The 22,639-nt window shown below is 43.0% G+C and overlaps 1 protein-coding gene across 1 annotated transcript; it reads right to left on the bottom strand.

The window, feature by feature from the left end:
* Positions 1-7,125: 7,125 nt before the first annotated feature.
* On the bottom strand, positions 7,126-15,005 carry Ankrd1 (ankyrin repeat domain 1 (cardiac muscle)). Its single transcript, NM_013468.3, has 9 exons — positions 14,916-15,005; positions 14,380-14,559; positions 13,387-13,524; positions 12,995-13,102; positions 11,932-12,030; positions 10,634-10,732; positions 10,360-10,458; positions 10,138-10,236; positions 7,126-7,978 (listed from the first exon to the last, which is right to left on the bottom strand). Exons 1-9 carry the CDS (start codon positions 14,940-14,942, stop codon positions 7,868-7,870), a joined length of 960 nt encoding a protein of 319 aa, NP_038496.2. The 5' UTR covers positions 14,943-15,005; the 3' UTR covers positions 7,126-7,867.
* Between the last annotated feature and the right edge of the window lie 7,634 nt (positions 15,006-22,639).

The following is a 22,639-nucleotide window of genomic DNA, read 5'->3' on the forward strand; positions in this document are numbered from 1 at the left end:
GGGGTGACTTTAGCCAACTGATTACTTTTTAAGCTCTTTTTTTACTGCTTGAGTTAAAACCTTCCTAAAGGACTTCTGCACTTGTAAAAGCAGAGGGATGCTCATAAGAGTTACTTGTCCCCTCGAGTCGCTCCCTCCTGCCTTCAAATTGTCCTTACGATATAGTCCTCCCTTTAGTTAGAAATCCCTCAATAGCTAATAGTGATTTTCCTAGTTGCTATAAGGTGTAAAGCATTTGGCTCAAATTTAAAATTTTATATATATATATATATATATATATATATATATATATATATATGTATATATGTATATATGTATGTATGTATGTATGTATGTATGTGTGTGTGTGTGTATATATATATATATATATATATATATATATATATATCCTTTGGAAATAATTTTCAATAACAAGTTCATTAGACTGAGTAGATAGCCATTTCAGTAAATATCTGCATTTATGCCATATTGATCTAAGGACCCCAAGGATGTGGAATTAACTGAAGGAAAAAAGATGACTGGTGCTCTGAAGGTGAGAAAAGCAGTGTGTAAAAGGGTGCTCATGCCAGCTTCGCAGACATAGGTGCTGAGCTCAAGTACTAACACGTAAGCACATTGTTCATGAGTGAAGCTTTAGTCTGGATTGTAATGCTGTCTCAGTGCTTTGTAGTGCCTTTTCCTCTCACAGTGATAGGAGAAGTAAGAGAAATGAATATTCAAATAGATGGCAAAAAAGATATGATTAAAAACCAGTACCTACTCTTAATTTTATACGTAGCAGTGAATATCCTTGACAAGTATTATGTATGGTAGTTCCCAATTATGACCGAAGCAGAAAAATTACAAGTTTGAGACCAACTACAATGAAAGAGGCAAAAATAGTGGGAGAATATTGTATAGGTACATCTGTGGAGTTTGTGCACACATATGTAAAGCATAATTACAACTGTAAGTCAAGCATCAGTGACTGTTCGTTGGATACTCCCCAGGGGAAAAACCAGCCTAGACATCAGTAGATTAGTGGATAAAGAAACTGTGCATACGTGGTGATCATGAACAGCGATGATCTAGCGTCACTGGGAGACAAGTCCGTGGACTGACTGAGAGTAATTAGATCCGCTAATTGAGGTGGGAAAACACCCTGCGTGTGAGTGTCACCATCCTGTGTCTGAGGGCCTGGATCTTCATAAAGAGAAAGTTAACTGAGCACGCACAGGCATTGGTCACTTCTGCTTCCTAACGAGACAGGTTCGGAATGATCCGTGAAAGAGTAGGGAGCGCAGGTCACAGTCCAGTTATGTGCTGGGTGTTCACTTTGGGAACATTGCTTCTCTGGGGAAGTTAAAGTGCACAGACTAAAGACAAACTGAAATCTCCCTCTACCTCACTTCACCTTTTTCCTTACAGATGGCCTTACTGCCAACATTAAATAATTAATATTCATAGAAGCTTTAGAGCAGGGCCTGTCGTAGAAAGTGTCCATTCACTATCTACTCTTATCCTTTTGGAGAAAAGAAAAAACTAAGATCTCTATCACACCAATATACAACCACAGTAAATTCAGGTGGTTCAAAGATTTAAATTTAAGCTGAATTTGTAAAATAGCACAGAAAAACAATAAGCCAGGAGGTGATGTGAACCTGTATCTCTACCTAGAACTTGGGATGTGAGAACAAGACAATCAGTGGTTCACCAACATTCTCGGGTACATAGCAAGTTTAAGACCAGCCTGGGCTACAGAAGACCCATCTCTAAAACAAAAAACAAGTGAAAAGACAAAATGTAGATTTTAAAAAGATGTTAGATTGAAATAGACTCAAGTATGATTATTGAAACTGGAAAATGTCAATTGATTTCTATAAAACTATGTTAGAAGTTAGAAATGTGACTCACTGAATTGTAGGTTCAGTCTCTAGTATTATGAAATTAGAATATTCTGAGCCAGGCATGGTGGCGCACGCCTTTAATCCCAGCACTCGGGAGGCAGAGGTAGGCGGATTTCTGAGTTCGAGGCCAGCCTGGTCTACAAAGTGAGTTCCAGGACAGCCAGGGCTACACAGAGAAACCCTGTCTTGAAAAACAACAAAAAATAGAATATTCTGGAAACAATACAATCTAGGAAAGTTGCCTTCAAGTTATCGTTGAGCGAGACTGGAATCACTGTACCTGAATTGTTTTCAAAAGGCATGCAGCACCCCACCATTGCAATGGTAATCCCAGCATTCAAGAAGCTTGGGAAGGCCAATCATGACTTTGAGGCAAAGCAGGGCAATACACAAAGTTCACGACCAGTTTAGGCTACATAGTCAGATCATGTCTCAAACACAATACCATGACAAATAGTGCTAGTTCAGATCCCTTCCCCAGCATTGCAGACCTATGCTCCAGATGTCTGAGTTGGGTACTAAGAAATACCCTTCCCCCAGAGCATTAACTTTACCCCTATGATGCCTGGGCAGTCTTAACTACACTATGAGGTTAGCCTGGGGCTAGAGCCTGAACATTTCAAGGGCTTAGCTGAGGATAGCTCTCTCCTGAGACCACAACCTTCCCTCTGTCATCCTGCCTCATTTCCCCTTCTGCAGAGCCCTCAGTAAATAAAACATTTGTATAAGATCCTCATTGCAAGAGGGACCAACTTCACTTCTAAAACAATCGAGCAAATAAGGATCAAAAAGCACTCAACAGATATGAAAATGTCACACTTTACTAGTCATCGGTGATATGCTTGCTGGTTAGGTTGGGAAAGTTTAAAACGGACACAAAGTTAGTGTTTTCACAATTGGGAAAGGCTGTAGACTATTTTGAAAGTGGCCATAATTTGATGTTAACCTTATAAATACTTCTACAAGGTATTCTTCAAAAGTAAGTAAAGTTAGAGCTAGACAAGGGCTGAGATTATAGTCACTCACACTATAATCTCGCCCCTTGGGAGGATCTTTGAGTTTATGGCCAGCCTTGGCTACACAGTGAGATCCTCCCTGTTTTAGGAAAAAGAATAAAAAGAACTGGCTGGGTAGAAAGAGTGCACCTATATGGATATTCACTCCTACAGTGTGTAAGATGATGGGAAGATTAACTTAAACACTCAACAAAAATTAGTTAAATGATCCATGCACATTGAAACAAAATAGTAGGGTTAATTAAGACATCTGAAGTAAGTTGTTAATAAAGGAAAATTAAAAGGAAAGAACATGATTATTCTCAGGTTGGTGAAAGAGAAAGTTTATTATAAATATGTGGGAGAGCATAGTCAGAGGCAGGGACTCTGGGAGAGTCCAGAGTGGACCTGGCCCTGAGCCGTGTGAGGAGAGGAGGGAGGAGAAGAGAGAGGGGAGAGGAGGTGACCAGGTGCAGCAGCCAAAGGCCCAAAGAAAGCAGATGAAAGAAGCAGGTTTTTAAAAAGATGGTTGGAAGCAGAGCACTGACTATCACAAATGCCCCTCTGACTTGTGCTGTGGCACTTACACGCACACATGTAACCAACCAGTGTTGGAAGAAGATGGATTCCTGATCCACGTCTGGAGGCACAGCCCTAGAGTCCAGCTATTCAGGAGACCAAGGTAAGAAAGCCACAAATTCAAGGATTGCCTAAACTCAGAAAGAGTTCAAAGCCATCCAGGTCAATTTAGGGAGATCCTGATACAAGAAAGCAACAATAGAGAACAGAACAGGGCATGGGAGCACTGTGGGGCTGCGGGGTGCTGTACCGATCAGGTTTGGGCACTCGCCTGTGTCCTAGAGGCTTTGCCTTTAATCCCCAGAACTGAAAAAGAATAGCAGCAGCCAAAGCTTAAAGATATCTTAAGACAAGGGGTTTGCATGTGATCCCGAGAGAAATGGGACGACGACGACATTGAAGGATTTGAAAGAGACTGGCTGGGTCAGATTTGCATTTTAGGAAACTTCTGGCCACAACTAAAAACAGAGAAGTGGGACTGGAGAGGGTCTCAGAACTTAAGAGCACTTGCGTCACCTCCAGAAGACCTGAGTTCAGTTCCCAGCACCCAGGCTGGGTGGCTCAAACCACTTGTAACTATAGTTCTAGGGGCTCCTACACCTTCTTCTGGCCTCTGGGCTTCTGAATACACATGGTTTCTCTCTCTCTCTCTCTCTCTCTCTCTCTCTCTCTCTCTCTCTCTCTCTCTCTCTCACACACACACACACACACACACACACACAGATAGACATGTTTTTTTTTGTTTTTCAAAGAAGGATGTTTGAGTAATCCTGATGTTTCAGGCTTTGCCTAGGTTGGAGGGCACAGATTACAGAGCGGACTAGAAGTCAGCGTGTTTGATAAAACTTGGTCACGATCAAAAGCTCTGAGTGGAAATAAAGTCAAGAATAACTTCCAGAACTCTCCATTGTAAAATATGTCCTTCTGTGACAAAGAGAACACAAGAAAAAAAAAAAAGACCATAAGTGTTGCGAAACTGTCGTGAATCGGGATTAATGACAGAGGCAAAAAGGAAATCCTGGAACTCAAAGGAAAGGTTAAAACAGTTTATTTATTCATAAGTATGCACACGCGCACGCACACACACACACACACACACACACACACACTTCACTAACCACCGATCTGGCTGATGTCGTAGCCTGGCTGGATGGCAGCGAGCGTCAGGTAAGCTCGCGATGTCTCTTGCTGCTTTTCGGGTTCCCACTTGAGCTGGACCCACCCGATGCGGGCGAGTTCTCCTTTGGCACTGGGCGTCCACTTGCATTCATCTCTCAGCACGACGTCTCCATTGGATTGAGTGAGTCGCCACCAGACCAGGGATTTTTTTAACAAATTTCAGCCAATCATAACTAAGGCGTTTACACATTACCTCCCTTACCTTATCTCATTCACGACCCCCCCCCCCTACACACACACAAAATGGAATGGTTTCCATGGTTACATGGCTGCGGCTCGGAAGCTGGTGCACCGGTGGGTAGCTTTGCCTCCCTGGTCCCGCGTTCCTTACAATAAGCAACGAGTTGGTTCAGGGGGAGACAGGGGCTTCTGAGACCTATCGGTGTGGAAGAAATGGAATTTTCCCCTTAGATATTTCTCTTTTCCACTCACAAAGATAGAGCCATAGTCAGAGCCAGTCTGTCTACCTGCTATCATTCTACAGGTCTCCTGTGCCCTCTACTTCTTTATTAGTACAAAGGTTTAAACGTGACAGTGCAAAGCTTATTTTTAAGTCTTTTCTCCTTTTAACCCCCAAGCTCTTTGGGGCAAAGAGGCTCAAATAAGACACTTTGGTCAGATACTATTATGTCCACGTTATACCAGGCAGATATGGACATGAGCAAGAGAAACAGTCTGTATTGGAAACATTTACTGGATGCCCAGACCTTAAATGTGCAACCGCAGATCTCAACCTGTGGGTCATGACTCCTTGGGGTGGAATAACTCTTTCTCAGAGGTCGACTGCACTATAGGAAAATACAGAGGTTTACTTTATGATTCATAACAGCAAAATTACAGTTATGAAGTAGCAATGAAATAATTTTATGGTTGGCAGTCACCACAGCGTGAGGAACTGTATTGAAGGGTCGCAGCACTAGGAAGATTGAGAACCGCTGACTTAGACCTCTGTCCAGGTGGCCAGGGAGGGATGACAGAGAGAGAAAGAACTGATAGAATGAATCTGCCATTCGGTTCTTCATATGAGAGGGGGACAGAAAGAAAGGGCCCCCCCCCCAAAAAAAACATTTCTGGCCGTCAGCCCAACCCACGTGTGTCTGTTACTGTGTGGTTGAACAATGTCTTGGCTACAGACCGTGCCTGTACTCTCCCACAGTGATGGAGGCACGTATAAAAAGGAGGTTCGTGAACACAGTCCTACTTGGTGTGAGTTTCAGGAGAGCACAGGGCTGGAGTTTGACCTGTGTCTTCCACAGACTGTGTGCCAAGTTCCAAACATTCCCCACACCCTTGAGCTTGTCGAAGCTCTGCTGCTGCCTACAGAAATGTAGGCTGGAATAACCCTTGTTCTTTTTGGTTTTTTGGTTTTTTTTGGTTTTTTGGTTTCTTGGGGTTTTTTGGTGTTTTTGTTTTTGTTTTTGTTTTTGTTTCGGACTGTCCCTCAATCTTACCACCTCCAAAAAGAAAAAATCATAACTGCCCCATCTCCATCATTTATAGACCTCCACATCTTAGACGCTCAAAGAGAGCATTCCACCGTTCCCTTCACTGGGCTTGTATGTTTATTTCCTACTTATTTCTTTATACTTGTCTGCTCCAGGAGCTCAGAGACAATCTTTTTCTCACCTCCGCTCAACATTTGGCAACAAACCTTTTCCTGCTGGAGGTCAAAAGCCATTGACCCAGAATGTTCTCTCAGGGGGGGCAGGAGGGGAGCCTTTGATCCTGTCAGCGCCTGTCCACAATACAGTGATTGATAGGCCCCTAATTAGCGAGTCAAGAAGCCCAGATGAAAACTTAAGAATTGCTTCTTTAACCTGCAGTAATCATTCTTCCCACCAGGGGTCTCTTTTTCCACATTATTGGAGCAAAACAACAACTGGTTTTTGTTTGTTTGTTTGTTTGTTTTGGGGGGTTGTATCATAATTCAGTGGCAGGAGCTGGTCAGAAATGCAGATTCACTAGTCCCCCCCACACACACCTGACACCAGTTGAGGGCAATTCTTCAGTTTATCAAGATCCCTGGGTAATCTATCACTCCATAAGTACCAAGACTGGTTTCTACAAGGTATTTCTTCCCACCCTCCTCCTCCTCCTGGTCCTCCTCTTCCTCTTCCTCCTCCATTTCTTATTAATTTTTTATTAATTTTTTTTAGAGTTGTTTTACTCTGATGTGCATGAGTGTTTTTGCTGCACACATGTATGTGCACCACACGCATGCCTGGTACCTATGAAGTCAGAAGAGAGCATCAGGTCTGCCACCCTCTTTACAAATTGCTGCGAGTCCTCCTGTGCTCCTGGGAACTGAATTCGGACCCTTGGTGCTCCTAATCACTGAGTCATCTTTCCATCCCCCGAGATTTCTAATCTGAAAAAGCAAGAAAACACTGACAAATGAGCCCCTCCCTAGATGGCCCCTTTTACATGAGAAATCCCTACCACTGATCTGACAAAAACAAAAAACAAAAAAACCTTAGAACACGGCCGAGAATTAGTTTGCATTTATTATAAATATAAAATATACATACAACACAATATACATTTATACATTTACAGCGCGTGTCCTTTTGATTTCTTCTTTCATCGAACTCAGTTTTCCTTGGCCCCATTGCCTACTCCCTCCATCTCCCTACATGCGGCACTCCTGACGTTGCCTTCACCTTGGGACATCGACATCATGTGATCTGGTAAACAACCAAACCGAACCAAATCTGTGGGTGGGTGGCGAGCCTCCGCGCCAGTCCTGCGGAACTGCTTCCGTTCCCGTCTGCGTTACTGCGTGCCTTCTGTTGCTTCATTCAGATATCAGCAGTGAGAATTCAGAGAAGGGCTGCGGGGATCAACCCTTGCCTTTTAAAAAGTACCTTGAATAGCTTTATGCAAGTGAGAACACAAAGGGGTGCAATTAGACACCATTCACCCACACGGTTTAAGAGCTATGGGAAGACTCTGAATGTACATACAGATGAAGTCTTGCTCCCCCAAAATGATGTTCATGAAAGCCTGAATACTGGTGCTATGAAATAAATAAATAGGTAGGAATAAATAAAAGTGGTGAACATCACTAGAGGATATTTTAACACCTACAACCCAGTGCTTTCTTGAAGCTTCTTTGAGCATCTCTCCCTATTTGGCTGGCAAACAAAAGCTGGATTTTATTGCTAGTTGCTCTTCTGTTGGGAAATGCTTTAAAAATGCCTGCGAACAGCTCCTGTTGAGTCTCTTTTCTCAGAATGTAGCTATGCGAGAGTTCTTGTAGGCATTCTCCTTGAGGCTGTCGAATATTGCTTTGGTTCCACTCTGCCAGTGCAACACCAGATCCATGGGGGTCTTCCCAGCCTACACAGAAGAAAGGGAAATTTGACTTCCGGGTGACTGTCAGTTTGCACTCTCTGCACCTATGCTAATGAGGTATATTATCAGAGTATATGGGTTTTATATGAGTGATCTACATACCGTTTATTCAAACTATCCTGTCCCTGTTTTTTCATGATACTTTTATTGGCTTTCCCATCTACCATCCACAGAACTATCAGTGGTGCTGTCAAAAAAAAAAAAAAAAATTCCCTGGTCCCTACAATAACGTAACACCTCAAGTCATGGTGAGGTTCAAAAATGTCTCCAGACACCCCTCCCCTCCAGAATGCACCAGAGACCTGGGAGGGGAGAGACTCCCAGGACTCATAGGGAGGGACCTTAGATGAAATGCCCAATAGTAGGGAGAGGGAACTTATAGAGCCCACCTCCAGCAGGAAGACAGGACATCAAGTGAGAGATGGAGTTGCCATCCCACAGTCACATCTCTGACCCATAAGTTTTTCTGTCTGAAAGAATTACAGGGGTGGAATGGAGAGGAGCCTGAGGAAAAGAAGGTCCAGTGACAGGCACAAAGTGGGATCCAGCTCAAGGGGAGGTCCCAAGGCCTGACACTATTACTGAGGCTATGGAATGCTCACAAAAAGGGATCTATCATAACTGCCCTCTGAAAGACCCAACAAGCAGCTGAAAGAGTCAGATGCAGTTATTTGTACCCAACCAATGGACAGAAGCAGCTGACCCCTGTTGTTGAATTAGGGAAGACTGAAAGAAGCTGAAGAGAAGGGTGATCCTCCAGGAGGACCAACAGTCTCAATTAATCTGAACCCTTGAGATCTTTCTAACACTGGACCACCAAACAGACAGCATACAGCACCTGATAAGAGGACCCCAACACACATACAGTAGAGGACTTCCAGGACTGTGTTCATTCAGAGATGATGCACCTAACCCTCAAGAGACTGGAGGCCCCAGGGAGTTTAGAGGTCAGGTGGGGTGGGGGTAGGGGCATCCATGTGGAGATGCGGTGGGGTAGGGAGGAGGTGTGGGATGTGGAGAAGTCGGAGGGTGGATGGGGAGGGGTGGAGAATGGAATATGGGGTGTAAAAAAATGAATTGCAAATAAAATTAAATTAAAAAGAAAGGAAGGAAGAAGGAAGGGAGGGAGGAAGGGAAGAAGGAAGGAAGGAAGGAAGGAAGGAAGGAAGGAAGGAAGGAAGAGAGGGAGGAAGGGAGGGAGGGAGGGAGGGAGGGAAGGAGGGAGGGAAGGAGGGAGGGAGGGAGGGAGGGAGAAAGGAAGGAGCGAGCCCTTATCTTTTGCAGCTATGGTAGATGATATTTATCTGGGAATTGGAGCCAAGAGGGAAAATTGCTTACATTTCCTGCATAAAGATGAGGTTTAATTAGCACATTGGGACTTAAAATAATGTAGGAAATTATTTTGAGACTCATGCATATAAGTCAAAGTGGAAAATGAATGGTAGTTATTTTAAAAAAAAAAATCAGAAAGTGCAAGGTGACTCCCAGAAGGAATGGCAACATTTTACATTCTTGTGAGCAAAGGACTATTTGGAATTCTCCAGATTTGATAATGATTAATTTCAGTTCTGGGTAGTTGGGAGCTATTTGGGGAAAGGTTAGTGTATATATTCCTACCTGCTCTGGGGTCTCTTCAGCCAGGAATGACCAAGGCAGGTTAGAATTATCCAATGTGGGATCTTTTTTTAAAGATTTATTTATGTATTTTATGTATATAACTGCTATGCCTGCACACCAGAAGAGAACATCAGATCCCATTATAAATGTTTGTGAGACAGCATCTGGTTGCTAGGAATAGAATTCAGGTTCTCTGGAAGAGCAACCTGTGCTCTTAACCTCTGAGCCATCTCTCCAGTCTCACAATGTGTATTTTAAAGGTCAACAATTTTGACCATCCTTCATTCAAGATCAACCTTTCAAAGAACTGTTAGGCTCCAAGGTCAGATCAAAATCTCTAGTCTTCCCCATGTTTGACCCTGTGACCTGAATTCATGCCAAGTCTTACGCTATTCTTATGCAAATAGAGACATTTGAACCCTCAGTGTATCTCAAAAGTTATTACCATGGACATAATACTTTCAGATATTTGAGGAATTCTGGAAACTCAAAAGCAGAACAGTTGTGCCCTTGATTTGACTACTTACACAGTTCTTGACCTTGAGGTCCGCACCGAAGGTCATCAAGAGTCGAATCATCTTATAGCGGTTCAGCCTCACAGCATCATGCAGTGGGGTGTCTCCTTCCTTGAAGAAGGATAAGCTGGTATAAGACATGGGAAGCCAGGAAGTGAGTCCCGCCAGAATACCCCAGCTTGTCTGGGTGATTTCAAAGAAGCTGACGCTGGCACAGACTTGTCAACTACTCACTCTGTCCTTGGCATTGAGATCAGCCTCGCAGGCGATGAGGTGCTCAGCGCACTCGTAATGACCAGTCCTCACCGCCACATGCAGCGCTGTGCTGAGAAGCTTAAAAAATCAGAAAATGGTGGAAGGAGTGAGAACAGACACTGTCCGAGACCTCAAGGCATGTGCAAAGTGGGTGTGTGGCTGAGGTGTTCACAGAATAAGGACTAGCAGAGGACCTCCGTGGACGGATAGGACTCTCAAGGAAACAGAAGCCTACGGAAGGACTGGGAAATACCTTGTCTCTGGCACTGATTTTGGCTCCTTTGTTCAGCAACAGTTTCAGGACATCTGCGTTTCCTCCACGACATGCCCAGTGGATGGCTGTGGATTCAAGCTATTTGGGAAAGGAAAAACACAAGCAAGGTAGTGTGATGGAGAATCTTGTCCGGGGTGAGGGGTGGGTCTTTTGTTTTAAACACCTGAGAAAATATGGGAAACTGAGTGTTCCTGGTCTTGAGGGTCACCTCTGAGATTCCCACTAAACATCTCAGCTAAAGAGTGTCTGAATGGCTGTACTTGTGTATGTCCTTAGAAAACTGTTAGTAGGTCTGGTCATAGTCCAAAATACCTTCATCTGGATCTATCGCTTCCTCCTAGGTGCCTGTTTTTCTTTGGCCATCTCCTGCTGGTTCTTTATGGTTGTTTACATTAGCACAGGATAGGGACCTCAGCTGTCAATCACTGTGGTCATTGTACACTGCTCTTTGAAGAGATTGTCACCTCTCTGCTTTGTTTGGTACATCTCTGAACTTTCCAGATTCCAAACTTGGGGGTTTGGATGTCTTTTCATCCAAACTTTCTTATTATTAGTTTCTTCTTCTTCTTCCTTTTTTCCCCCCAATATTTTGTCCTTTGAATCAATTCAGGCTAAGTTCTTTAGATTTTTTTTTTATTCCTTTTCCATTCTGCCATAATGTCAAATTGAGCTGCATATAAATAAATGAAGCATTTTTCCAGTTCAATCTTCAGGGTATAAAATATATTGTATACTAGTCTTTACGGAAGTCACAGTGGCTGAATCATTGAGGTCTGATAGCAGCCACTTTCCTTAGCCGTGATTCATTTCATATGCAGCCTAGCCCCAAATCTCATTGGTGGCCATGGGCATCCATCATACAAAGTATGCAGCTAAGAAATTCTCATGCATTGCTGGCAGCTGAGGGGCCAGGAGAAGGCCGTACTTTCTGATAGAAGGACTGGGGTGTTGAAAGGCCAGGAAAGCGACTGATTTGATAATGGCTCAAACTCTCTGCTGAGGTTACTGGGTTCTGCTCAACAGCTTTCACTCCCTCCTCTTCTCTGAAACATGCCTCTCCTTTTCAGTGTGTATGGAAAATACTTTCCATATGACCTAGTCTCATCGCCCACCTCCCCTAGGTATGGGGCAATGAGCTTCTGACTGGTTTTCTCAGATCAATTTTCAATCCAATCGGGCCCATTCCCCCGTCGCCGCCCCCCCCCCATGGACGTTTTCCTGTGCTTTTCAGAAGGACTGCTTATGTTGGCTCATTTCCAAGCAAGAAATATATTTACCATATCTCGGAATTCAATCTGGGCTCCAGCCTCCATTAACTTCTCCACGATCGCCAAGTGTCCTTCTAAGCATGCTCGGTGGAGTGCCGTCCGTTTATACTGTCGGAGATTAAAGCAAGAGATAGCGGTTCGTATCATATAAAAAATGTGCATAATCCTTTAAGAGCTATGAAGCTGGGTCTGTGATGACCTAGCCGATAGAAAGGCCAGCAATTCTTTATGCATCCAAATGCTGGAGTTCAATGGAATTACAGAATTTGAATAATTATCTGGCAACTAGAACCTGAGCTTCCTTCCTATCCTTAGACCCTCCCTAAGTGCTAAAGGCCAAGCAGAAGAGGGATGGATGTGGACTTCAGATCTCAAAAACCATCTCAATGCTGAAACATCCCCTTCCTTACTTACATCAGGTGGCTCTCCTCCATCTAGAATTGTTGTTACATTGAATATCAAAAACCATTGCATTCATTTCTTTTTTGAGGAAGGAAATTCAGCTTTGGTGTGAGCTGTCATCTCAGTTCCCCAGAGGAGCAAAAATACATTCGAGATTTCTGACACGTTGCTTTGTATTGATGAACCATTAGGCTAATAGAATGAGACTGTGATGACCGATAGACTGAGAGGGAGACAGCGCATCGTAACTGTTCCAAATCAGGAAGCCAGATGACAGAACTAGATGGGGAATTCCACCTTCCCCTCCAAATGCTGGGGCATTTGAGTCTGATCAAAGACACTACTAATAATATCTTTCACCAGAAGTAATTTTTTGGCCTTGCCTTTATGGAAGTCTAGACCAAGGATCTAAGAAGTTAAAGATGAACTGACCTCGTATAAATCAAACAGAATTATATGAGAACAAGAAAAGCCTCATGCAATCCATCATGCTAATCTAGTTTTGGCGGTTGTGGGACAGAGGGGAACAATAATCTCTCTCTCTCTCTCTCTCTCTCTCTCTCTCTCTCTGCTACTGGCAGATGTAGCAACAGCTGGAGAAACTTTTAGGTGGAAGACATTGAGACTGTATTTGCCAGCCTCCAGGAAGGCACGGCACAGGCTTGCTTACCTCATCGCAGACGTCGGGGCTGTTCTTGTCTGACAGGAATTTCTCTACAACTGGCAGTTTGTTCTCCAGCGCAGCTTTCAGAAACCTCGGCACATCCACAGGTTCAGTCTAAAGTGAGGGAAGAGGAGGGCAGGAGGAGACAGACAGAGGAGGAGAAGGAAGAGGAAGAGGCAAAGGGAAGGGAGAGGAAAAGACAAGACAGGAGAAGAAGGGAGAGGATGCTCATAAAGAGTAGAGGAGAAAGTGGGAAAGAACAAAGAAGAAAGAAATTGAGGAGAAAGGAGAGAAAAGGGAAAGAAATCGAAAGTGGCCATGAGTTTTGCTGCCGTCGTCCCTCCACAGGACTCACCCCTGCAACTTATAAGGATGTGCAATAACCAAACAGTCCTTACCATAATTTCAGGTTCTGGCTCCTTCACAACTGGAACTTTGGTTTTCTTGTATTTTTTCCTTTTCTTCAGTTGAACAATTATTTCAAGGTCTTCTAAGTTTTCAAGCTTTGATCTTTGTTCTAGTTTTTTCTTTTTGAGCTAACGAAAGGGGGGAAAAATCAAGTGTTGAAAAATATATAGTGAGTTCTAACTATTGTGGTACCTGAACAAACCCTGCACAGCCTGAGCAAACTGTGAGTGGGCTGAGAATGGGAAATCCAAAGCACTTTCAAGTGAGTGTCTGACTTCAGGGATTTTATTTTCATTAAAGTATTTGGGGTCTAATTTTAATCTAAGTCATATTTACTTCCTTTGCTTGTAGAACTAGTCCTTGACTAATTGGTTAGAGGCACGACATAGTCTCTCAGTAATCATTTTGTAATTAGTACCATAAAGCCCAGATTTCTATAGAATTTGTTTTCTCATTCTCAAAAACTAACATATGTTTTAACCAAGGGTAGAAAATACAGATAAATTCACAAATACTGATGCCATTCTCCTTCACGAGTCTCTGAAACGGAGATTACTGCTGCACTTCTAAATTTGTGTTAGTAATCTACAAAAATTCAATAAATAAATTTCAATAAACATGGCAAGCTTATTCTATGACCCGTGGGCCACAACTCAATGTTATCAAAAAGAACAAATCGCCTTGGCTCAAATTGAGTAGGCAGTGTGTGATGTTGGAGCTTTTCTGGTTATCATTATCTGTCTGTCCTTTGATCAAAACGTGGTCATAGCACATTCAATCATTGATTCAACCCTCCACACAGGAGGAATCCAAAAGTAATTCCCCCAGTCATTTCCATGTGCACTGCTTCTTTGCATCATGCGCTTCATATCTGGTGAAAAGACATCTTTAGAGCAGTTTTTATTTGTTTTCCTCCTCTCTTCCCCTCTTCCTCAGGGACCTCCGTACCCCACTCCCACTAGGATTTTGTGGGAGGTCCTCACCTCTGCCTCTCGCAGTTTCTCGCTTTTCCGTTGTTCCTCCCCCTGCTTCACGCTGTTGGCCGGAAGTGTCTTCAGGTCCTCTTGCTTCTCCAAAGCAACAGCAGCTTCATATTCTCCATTTCTGAACTCCCCAGGAAGGAATTCCCCTGCGGCCCCATTGCTGTTCTTTTTGCCTGTTACCTGTATGTGAAGAAGATGTTGAAGTCAGAAGCAAAGCTACCCATCTTGGGGTAACTGTCCACAAACAATGCCACAGGAGGTCCTTCCTCTCCATCCAGCGACAGCCACCTTCAGGCGGTGCACTGTCTGGAGCATAGCTCCAGGTATCCCAGGTGCCTGCCTTCCTCTCACAATTAAGATGAGCATCAGGTTAGCACATGAAAATTCACTTTTAACCCACTCAACCCACTCAACCACCTTCTCTTAGGAAGTCACTAACGCCAACCCCACATTATTCCTGAGAAAGAAAAACCATCTGTATTTTCAAATAAAAGCCAAGATTAAAAAAAAAAAAAAAAAAAAGATGTTTTACATACCAGCTCCTCTACTCTCAGTACCATCATGTTGGCAGCCGTGAGTCTATGTTTTTCTCTCTTGTGGATGAACCCCTGGAACTGGCCCTGTGGAGCCCCTCCACACCAGCCCGTTATATAGCTAGGGCTGGGTGAGATAATCTTCCAGCCTGGGAAGCCAAGTCACACCCCTGCCCCCACCAGTGGCCAATTCAGAGGCAGGTGAATTTTCATTCCAGACTTAGTGTCTGGGAAGCCCAAGAGGGAGATGACAAGCTGGCCGCGGCGTATGCGAATCAGGAAGAAATGTGAGAGGGTCATTCCTTTGGCAGTGACCACACCGCTCAGCAATGCGAGTCATCCCACGTATCGGGAAGCCAGGGGACAGCTGCCTGTTAATATTGCACCACATCGCTGCTCTTTTTCCTTCTTTGTCAGCTCTCATATGACTAACGTATCAAGAAAATGCAAGCACTGTGCATCACACTTACAGCCATATCTTTCTGATAACTGGACTTATCAGCACTCCAGTTGGCTGGGAAGTGTTGCTTTGGGACATCCTATTTCTGGGGATAATCAGCCCGAGGGGAAGGAGATGGGTCTGGGTGCCACTTGTCTCTATCTGTTTGGAATTCTCTGGAGTGATGTCTGCAGCTAAAATGGCCCTGTGACATGCCATCGTACCAGCATTAGGAGAAATTGAAAGCATTCAGTAATGCACTTTGACTCTATGGTGTCACTGGCCATAATTAGTGCACCACAGGCTCACCGTGTTCTAAATCTGAAGGCTAATCAGAGGATCTACCCCAAAACGGGCCGAAGTGATGCACAGAGAGATGTGAGTCCAGTTCTTAGCAGAAGCACAACTTGGATGCTGTCAGTAAAGTTTCCCAATGCTGTGGGAAAAGCTTAAGAGAGCCCGAGAAAAATGTGCGTCTGAGGCTGGAGACTCATGGGCTAATGATAGAGCATCTGCCTAGATACACGGGGCTCTCGTGTTCTATTCCTAACACGGAAACAAAAAGGCCCCAAGCTTTGCTGTTGAGAGAGGCAAAAATACTTGTTTCTGGCTTGTCATCGCTAAGATATTAAAATGTGAAAAATATAAATATTTAGATCTTTTTATAGTTCGAGGAAAGATTCTATCGTAAGAGCCACATAAAATACTTTTTTTATTTTTTATGAAAGAGGAGAGTGAAGGGGGTGTCAGTAGAAGAGGGAAGTGTTAATTAGGGTGTTGTGTATGTTTGTTATGCTGGCCATCATATATCTGTCTCTCCTCACTCACCCTTCCATGAACATGGGGTAAGAACCCCCACCCCACTTCAGCTGTTCAACCAGCAAATTGTGTTTCTAGAATCTTCAGTACAAGACATTGCCCTGAAAACCAACACACTAATACCTTGTCCTTCGTGGGTTCCCCTCTCCTAGTGTTCTCTCTGTCCTATCTGTCCTGAGACGCTATCAATGGATAACTGTTGGTCTTCTCGTTTTCATGGTTAACACTATTTTCTTTGACCTCTTGAAGTGACAAGCAGCTATGGCAGCTTTTCTCATTCCTGTGGCCGTTTGTTCCAGGCCTGACTCAGAGCTAAGGGGGGCTGAGAGTTGAGACCTTTCCTTTGAGGAAGGACTCTGGGCTGCTGAGCAGTCTTGAATCTCTGAGTATTTTGTGCCTCCCTAATTCAAGCAAGGCCAAGGATCTCGATTCACAGAGATGACACCTAGACACAGAAACATTAGGCTACTTGCTATGGATGCAGAGCTAGAAGGTGAGGTTGCGTCTTCGCTCCACCCACGATGCGTCTTGGCTCCACCCATAAGAAGCAGACCTGGTACATACAGTTCCTACTCAGACTTACTAAGAGCCCCAGCAGAACAGCTGAAAGGCTTTCTGTGAACACATCACTTTGAAGAATGAAGAATGGACAGAAAGGCTTTCCCAAACCTTTCCCCACCCAGGTGATTTTTCTCTAGAACAGTGTGGCGGCCTCATGTTGTGGTGACCTTCAATCATAAAATTATTTCATTGCTATTTCATACCTGTAATTTTGCTACTGTTACGAATCGTAATGTAAATACCTGACATATAGGATAGATGATATGTGACCCCTGTAAAGGGTCGTTTGATTCCCCCAAAGGGGTCGAGGCCCCCAGGTTGAGAACTGCTGCCCTAGAATCAGGCTGATCCTGAAAGAGAAGCTCCAGGAAATTCCCAATGAGCACCTTGTAGAGGATGGGGCTTGCAGAAGTGTTGGGATGGGCTGAGTTTCACAAACGGACTAGACTAGGAAGTATTCATGGGTGGCAAAGCCACTGTCAGGCAGGCTGTTCCCCTTGGGTTAGGGTTGATATTGTTAAACATGAAAGGATCCTCTTTTGATCATTTATTATGGTTTGATTTGGGGATTTTCACAGTGCTGGGCATGAACACAATGCTTCACACATGCCTATGCAAGTGCTGTACCATATATGCATGTATATATACATGTATATATGTATATATGCCTAACAATAGATAAGGGTAGATTGTGCTTTAAATGATTTGTATTCACCAAAATCAAGGGCAAAACTTCTCAACTGGAAGAGAGCTCCCATCACTTACGGAGCTTCCTTCCCATAAAGGTTCATGTAGTAAATAAATTCAGAGGTTTGTGTGTTTGGCTTTATCACAGCCTCTCAGCATAACCTTTCTTTGCCGCATCTCCAGTCATTTGGCACAATATGAAGTATCTTTGATGAGAACCAGCAAGGGAATGGTGCCAGAGCTCAGCTGCTGGGACAGCACAACCATTGCCATCTTCTTGGGGTTTATGCACTGATAGATGAAAAGAAAGATAATCAGAATTTTAATCCACTGTTCAGCAAGAGAATGTATGAGGGAGAGACACATTCCTTATTGGCACCCAGCTCCTGAAAAGGGTCCCGAGATTCCACCCAGGTTCAACTCCAAGGGTAATTTTGTCATTTTGCATAAATACCAAATATTTCATTTTCACCCATCTAACTCTGTTTTTAATGGCACAGGTAATATGCATATCCACTTTTAAAGATCAATAACATAGAGATTGTTCCTCAGTTGAGCTCTTACTAAGCAATAAATTTAATGTATGACTTTTCCACTTACTAACAGGCACTGGAGATCATTCTCTAACAGCACAAACAGATTCTAAGCCATTATTTTAAAGGGCTGGATGATTTGGAAATTCATATCTTATTTGACCTCTCTCCTGTGCATGAGCATGGCAGATTCTTTTTTACAATGGTTGTTTTTATTTGCTATAACTGAAGGATTATAAAGCACATCAAATTTTATTGTTATTAACATTCCTTGACCTTAAAAAACCTAACTCAACACTAAAAGAAGAGCCCCAAGGACTGTAGCCAGATTCTGACTTGGAAAACATCTTGTTCCACTGTAGTGGCACTTATAATTGCTCCTTTGCCATCCCCCTTAATAGCCTCCAGGTCCCAGCTCCTGCTTACCTTCCTTGGCTCAGACAAACACCCCCAGATCCAATCATCCTCACAGCCAAGAATGACTCATTGGAAAACATCATTGGGAAACACCAAAGAGAAGTCAGGAAAGTAAGCAAACAAAATTCCTGCCAATCAGGAATGGAATTATTCATATTTTTGAACAACATAAAAGTTCTAGGGATATTTTTTGAACAGAGTTGTGGCATCCACTGTCAAGAAAAGGGCATACAAACTAAAATGCCTCTACTCTGGGCTCTGGATAGGACTCTCTTGGGTGAACAGAGACTTCCTTTTTGGAATACTGGAGAACTCCTGACACTAAGGTAAGGTAAAGGTTGGAGATCTGATTCCCATACCTTGATATAGCTTACAGAAGAAATCCCAGACAAGCCCCCAATATGATGCAGTCTAGAGAGTCCTGATTGGGTTTGTTTTCTCTGCCAGTTAAAGAAAAGGTGGGAAAAAAAAAAACTGAAGCACAACAGGCAGCCATGGAGAAATCTTACCACGGACAGAATTAGCAGATAAGGTATTTATTTATTTGGGGGTGAGGAAACACATACAACAGACAGAGAAAAAGACTCTTTGCAAGCAGAGAGGGATCTCAGGAAACAGAAAAAATATCCAGTCTCTCTTTGAGGCCTGTCAGTTTTAAAGACCCTGAAAAGTTTTTCTCCCCTAATTTAGGGTTTCTCACTTTGAAGACAGATAGGACGGTTGATTGGTCCCAACTCTTGAGTGAGATCCAGCCTTCAACTTGCTGAGCTTGTCCATCAGAGGGAACCTGTTGATAGGAGACAAAAGTTACCAAGCTTGTCTCAAGTCAGGAGGTTGAGGAAATTCTTCTTTCTTTTCCCTTTAAACCTAGCCATGGCCCCTTTCCCTCTTTGTCTGCATACCAGGAAGCCTCTCTGACTCCTGGTCTCTCAGCCCGACAGTAAGAGCAAATAAAGCATCTTGGTGCAAATTCTGCTGTTCATCTCAACACCAACAGTTCCATAGACACCAGAGTCAAGGCACTCTAGTCAATGGACAGTATCCTGTAGAAAAAGTTTAATGAAAGCAAATGCAACTAACTCTATTCTAGCAATTGTCTTGCCCTAACTTTCAAGTTCTGAATCCTAATGTTCACTCTGGGCCTGGGACTTCAAAGGCAAAGACAATAGCTAGGTACTCAGTGGGGTTACATAAATATTTAGCTGAACTCCAGGGGGGATTCTTAAATTCATTTCCCAGCTAAACCACATACCTTGAATTCCCCTTTTAGTGAGAAATAAATTGCACCATTTCTCATGTTAATTGACAGGTAATGCTTGTTGGTTAAGTGTTGTATCCGGCCAGGCCAGTGGCTCACATGTCTGGGTTCTAGTCTGGAAAGGCATCTTGGAAACCTGGAAGAGAAGAGGGAGCTAGGCGGGAAAGAGAAAGATGTAGCTAAGACAGTCATTCTGATCAAATCTCAATTTTACTATTTCGACACTCAGTTATGAAGGAGGGGAAGGGGCCCAATTCCCGCCAAATCATCTTGGGGTCCAGTTGCAGGGTGACCACGTGTATGGCTCCGGAACAGCAAGGCTGCAGGCTCCAGCAGTGGACGTGGCAGAACGATTGATCTTGATCGGCAAGCTCCACCCCGATGCAAACAGTGAAACCTGAGCAAACAGGTTTCAGGCTGGGGAGGGGAGGCTACAGCTAAGGATTCTGCAGTAGGACTTCATTATGATCCTTCAAATGCCAATGGACCCTAAAGAGTGCAATCTCCCAGTTAGAGCCCATAAGATGTAAATGAACATTTCCTAGGGTGGTGTTTTTGAAGACTGCATTTTGTTTGTTTGTTTGTTTTTGAGACAGGGTTTCTCTGTGTAGCCCTGGCTGTTCTGGAACTCACTCTGTAGACCAGGCTGGCCTCGAACTCAGAAATCCGCAGGAAATCCGCCTGCCTCTGCCTCCCAAGTGCTGGGATTAAAGGCGTGCACCACCACGCCCGGTTTGAAGACTGCATTTTGAGAGCCTTGAAGCTTAAAAACAAAATCAAAGCAAAGCAAATGAAACAAAAGACAAAAAAAAAAAAAAAAAAAACTTATACCCCAAGACACCAGGTAAACAAAAGGCAAATAAATCTCTACATTCAAGAACAAGTTTTGGTGTTTGAAAATCTTTTCTACCGGGTTCTAATTTCCAATCAATTTTGAGAACATTCCTCTAGGATGCAGATTTACATCTGGATATGCTCTTTAGTTGTACGGCTAGTCTAATCTTGGTCCCAGATTTAGATTATTAATGACTTTGTCTTTACAAAGACTGTCGGAAGCAAACAAGTTAACAAGTTAATAAGATGTACTCATTCCAGGCTGAACATGTAGCTTGCAGCTTGATGGCAGAGTTCACACCTATCCAGTTCTAGGTCTGGTTCCCAGCAAGAAGGAAAAAAAAAAAAAGGAAAATTACTCATTTAATATTTACTTAGCTCTACTGTGTGTCGGATACTTTTCTACACACACAACAACAAAAACAAAAAATACAGACTCCTCTGTCCTTGTAGGTTTATAGTTTTGCTGAATTATTTAAGGGAAATTGCTATGTAACTTCATCTGCCTCAAGTCAAAGAATATGAAAGAAGATAGAAGCTATGGTGTGTGTGTGTGTGTGTGTGTGTGTGTGTGTGTGTGTGTGTGATGACTATGAAGAGACAAGAAACTGTGTATTCAAGTTGGTTTTACATTCTACCCTCCTAAATATCTTTAACAATTTCTAGTCCCTGAATTACAAAAATAGCACTTTGAACAAAACAAACTCTAGGATTCTAAAGTTTAATTGAAACCAACTACAACACCGTGTATAGACAGCAACATTGAGCCTGCAAAGGTTCAAAAATGGGACATGGCTATGAAGCTTTCATCAGTCCAGGAAGCAGCCAATACCACATCCCTCCAATCATTTATTTTAAATAAATTCACAGTTTCTGTTGACATGAATTAAAATATCACCATCAATCTGGGACCCAAATCAAACTGACTTGATAGTGATAACTTTAATATGTTTATCTTCCCGAGTTTAGGAAGTATCCCAAAGATTGGAGAAATAGCAGGAGAGGGGATTGGAGAAGGAGAAAAAAGAAGGAAGGAGAAGAAGGAAGAAAGAAAGAAGGAAGAAAAGAAGAAGGGAGGGAAGGAAGAATGGAAGGAAGGAGTCTCACTGTGAGGCCTATACTGGCCTTGAACCCCTGACCCTAGTGTCTCATTTTCTTGAGGGCTGGGATTACTGGTGTACCACTGTCAGTTCTCTGCTTTATTTCTCTGCTGTGACTCACCAAAGCTCTTCCCTTTGTGATAAGTGGTCAGAAGAGCTGCCTGTGACTTTCTATTAAAATTCATATCCCCCCCCCCCCCAAACAATAGGTAATTGTTTAGTCTCTTTCACTCATCTCCATAGTTTTAGGAAAGCAAAACCCTTAAGAACCATCCTTCTCAAACTGAGATAAGGATGACTTTACTATCTATTACAACTTCAAGAAGAATCAGTTAAAATATGATTGCATAATTATTCCCCCTTGACTTTTTGAAAGGCCAAATTTATTGTGGATAGTGGGGAATTGGTACTGAGGCAGGTCTGGGCTTTTTTTTTTTTTTTTTTTTAATTATTTTTTCAAAAGAAGTCCAATTGTCATAGCAACGCTCTGAAAAGATTCTGATGCAACTTTGGAATTACTCCACACCCAATTACATAGGACATCCGCTTGGGATGAGAGATAAATGCTTCTGTGACTGCAAACATAGGAAGAAAATCCATCTTAACATTCTTAGCCATTTATTAAAGGAGGGGGGAAATCGTTTTCAAAATGCAATTTCTGACTTCAAGAAAGATTATTGCAAAAAAAAAAAAAGTGTCTTGGTGCAGTTTGGAATTTCCTAATAAAACAGAAACCGCCACCTGCTATCTTCACTAGAAACTCTTTTGCAATCAGAGGAGACACTGACAGGGCATTGTCCATCCTTGGGCCGTCAGGAATGCCAAGGACTTAAGACTTCTGACACATCAGAACTGTGACACAAGATTCCTGTGCCTTACCTAAATCCTGTATTGGTCTATTTGTCTCGCCCTAACACCAGGAAAGAATAGCACCAGCAACAATGTTTATTGAGCATTTCCTACAATGACTTCTGTTAATTAAAAGTAGGGAAATGATTGAAAACTGAAGTTCCTGCTATGGGATCTATGTGAACTATCACAGACCCTCCGTGGAAACAAAGCTCTCCTCAAAGGCTGCT

Source organism: Mus musculus, chromosome 19 (genome assembly GCF_000001635.26).
Source record: "Mus musculus strain C57BL/6J chromosome 19, GRCm38.p6 C57BL/6J".
NCBI classification, from domain to species: domain Eukaryota; kingdom Metazoa; phylum Chordata; class Mammalia; order Rodentia; family Muridae; genus Mus; species Mus musculus.

What these genes read in the sequence shown, in the direction of transcription:
- Ankrd1 (NM_013468.3), bottom strand. Translation starts at nt 14,942, where the DNA reads ATGATGGTACTGAGAGTAGAGGAGCTG. An exon ending in AGATTGAATTCCGAGATATG is followed by an intron (nt 10,733 to 11,931) that starts GTAAATATATTT and finishes TTTCCCAAATAG; the next exon opens with CTTGAATCCACAGCCATCCA. An exon ending in ATCTCAATGCCAAGGACAGA is followed by an intron (nt 10,237 to 10,359) that starts GTGAGTAGTTGA and finishes TCCTTCTTCAAG; the next exon opens with GAAGGAGACACCCCACTGCA.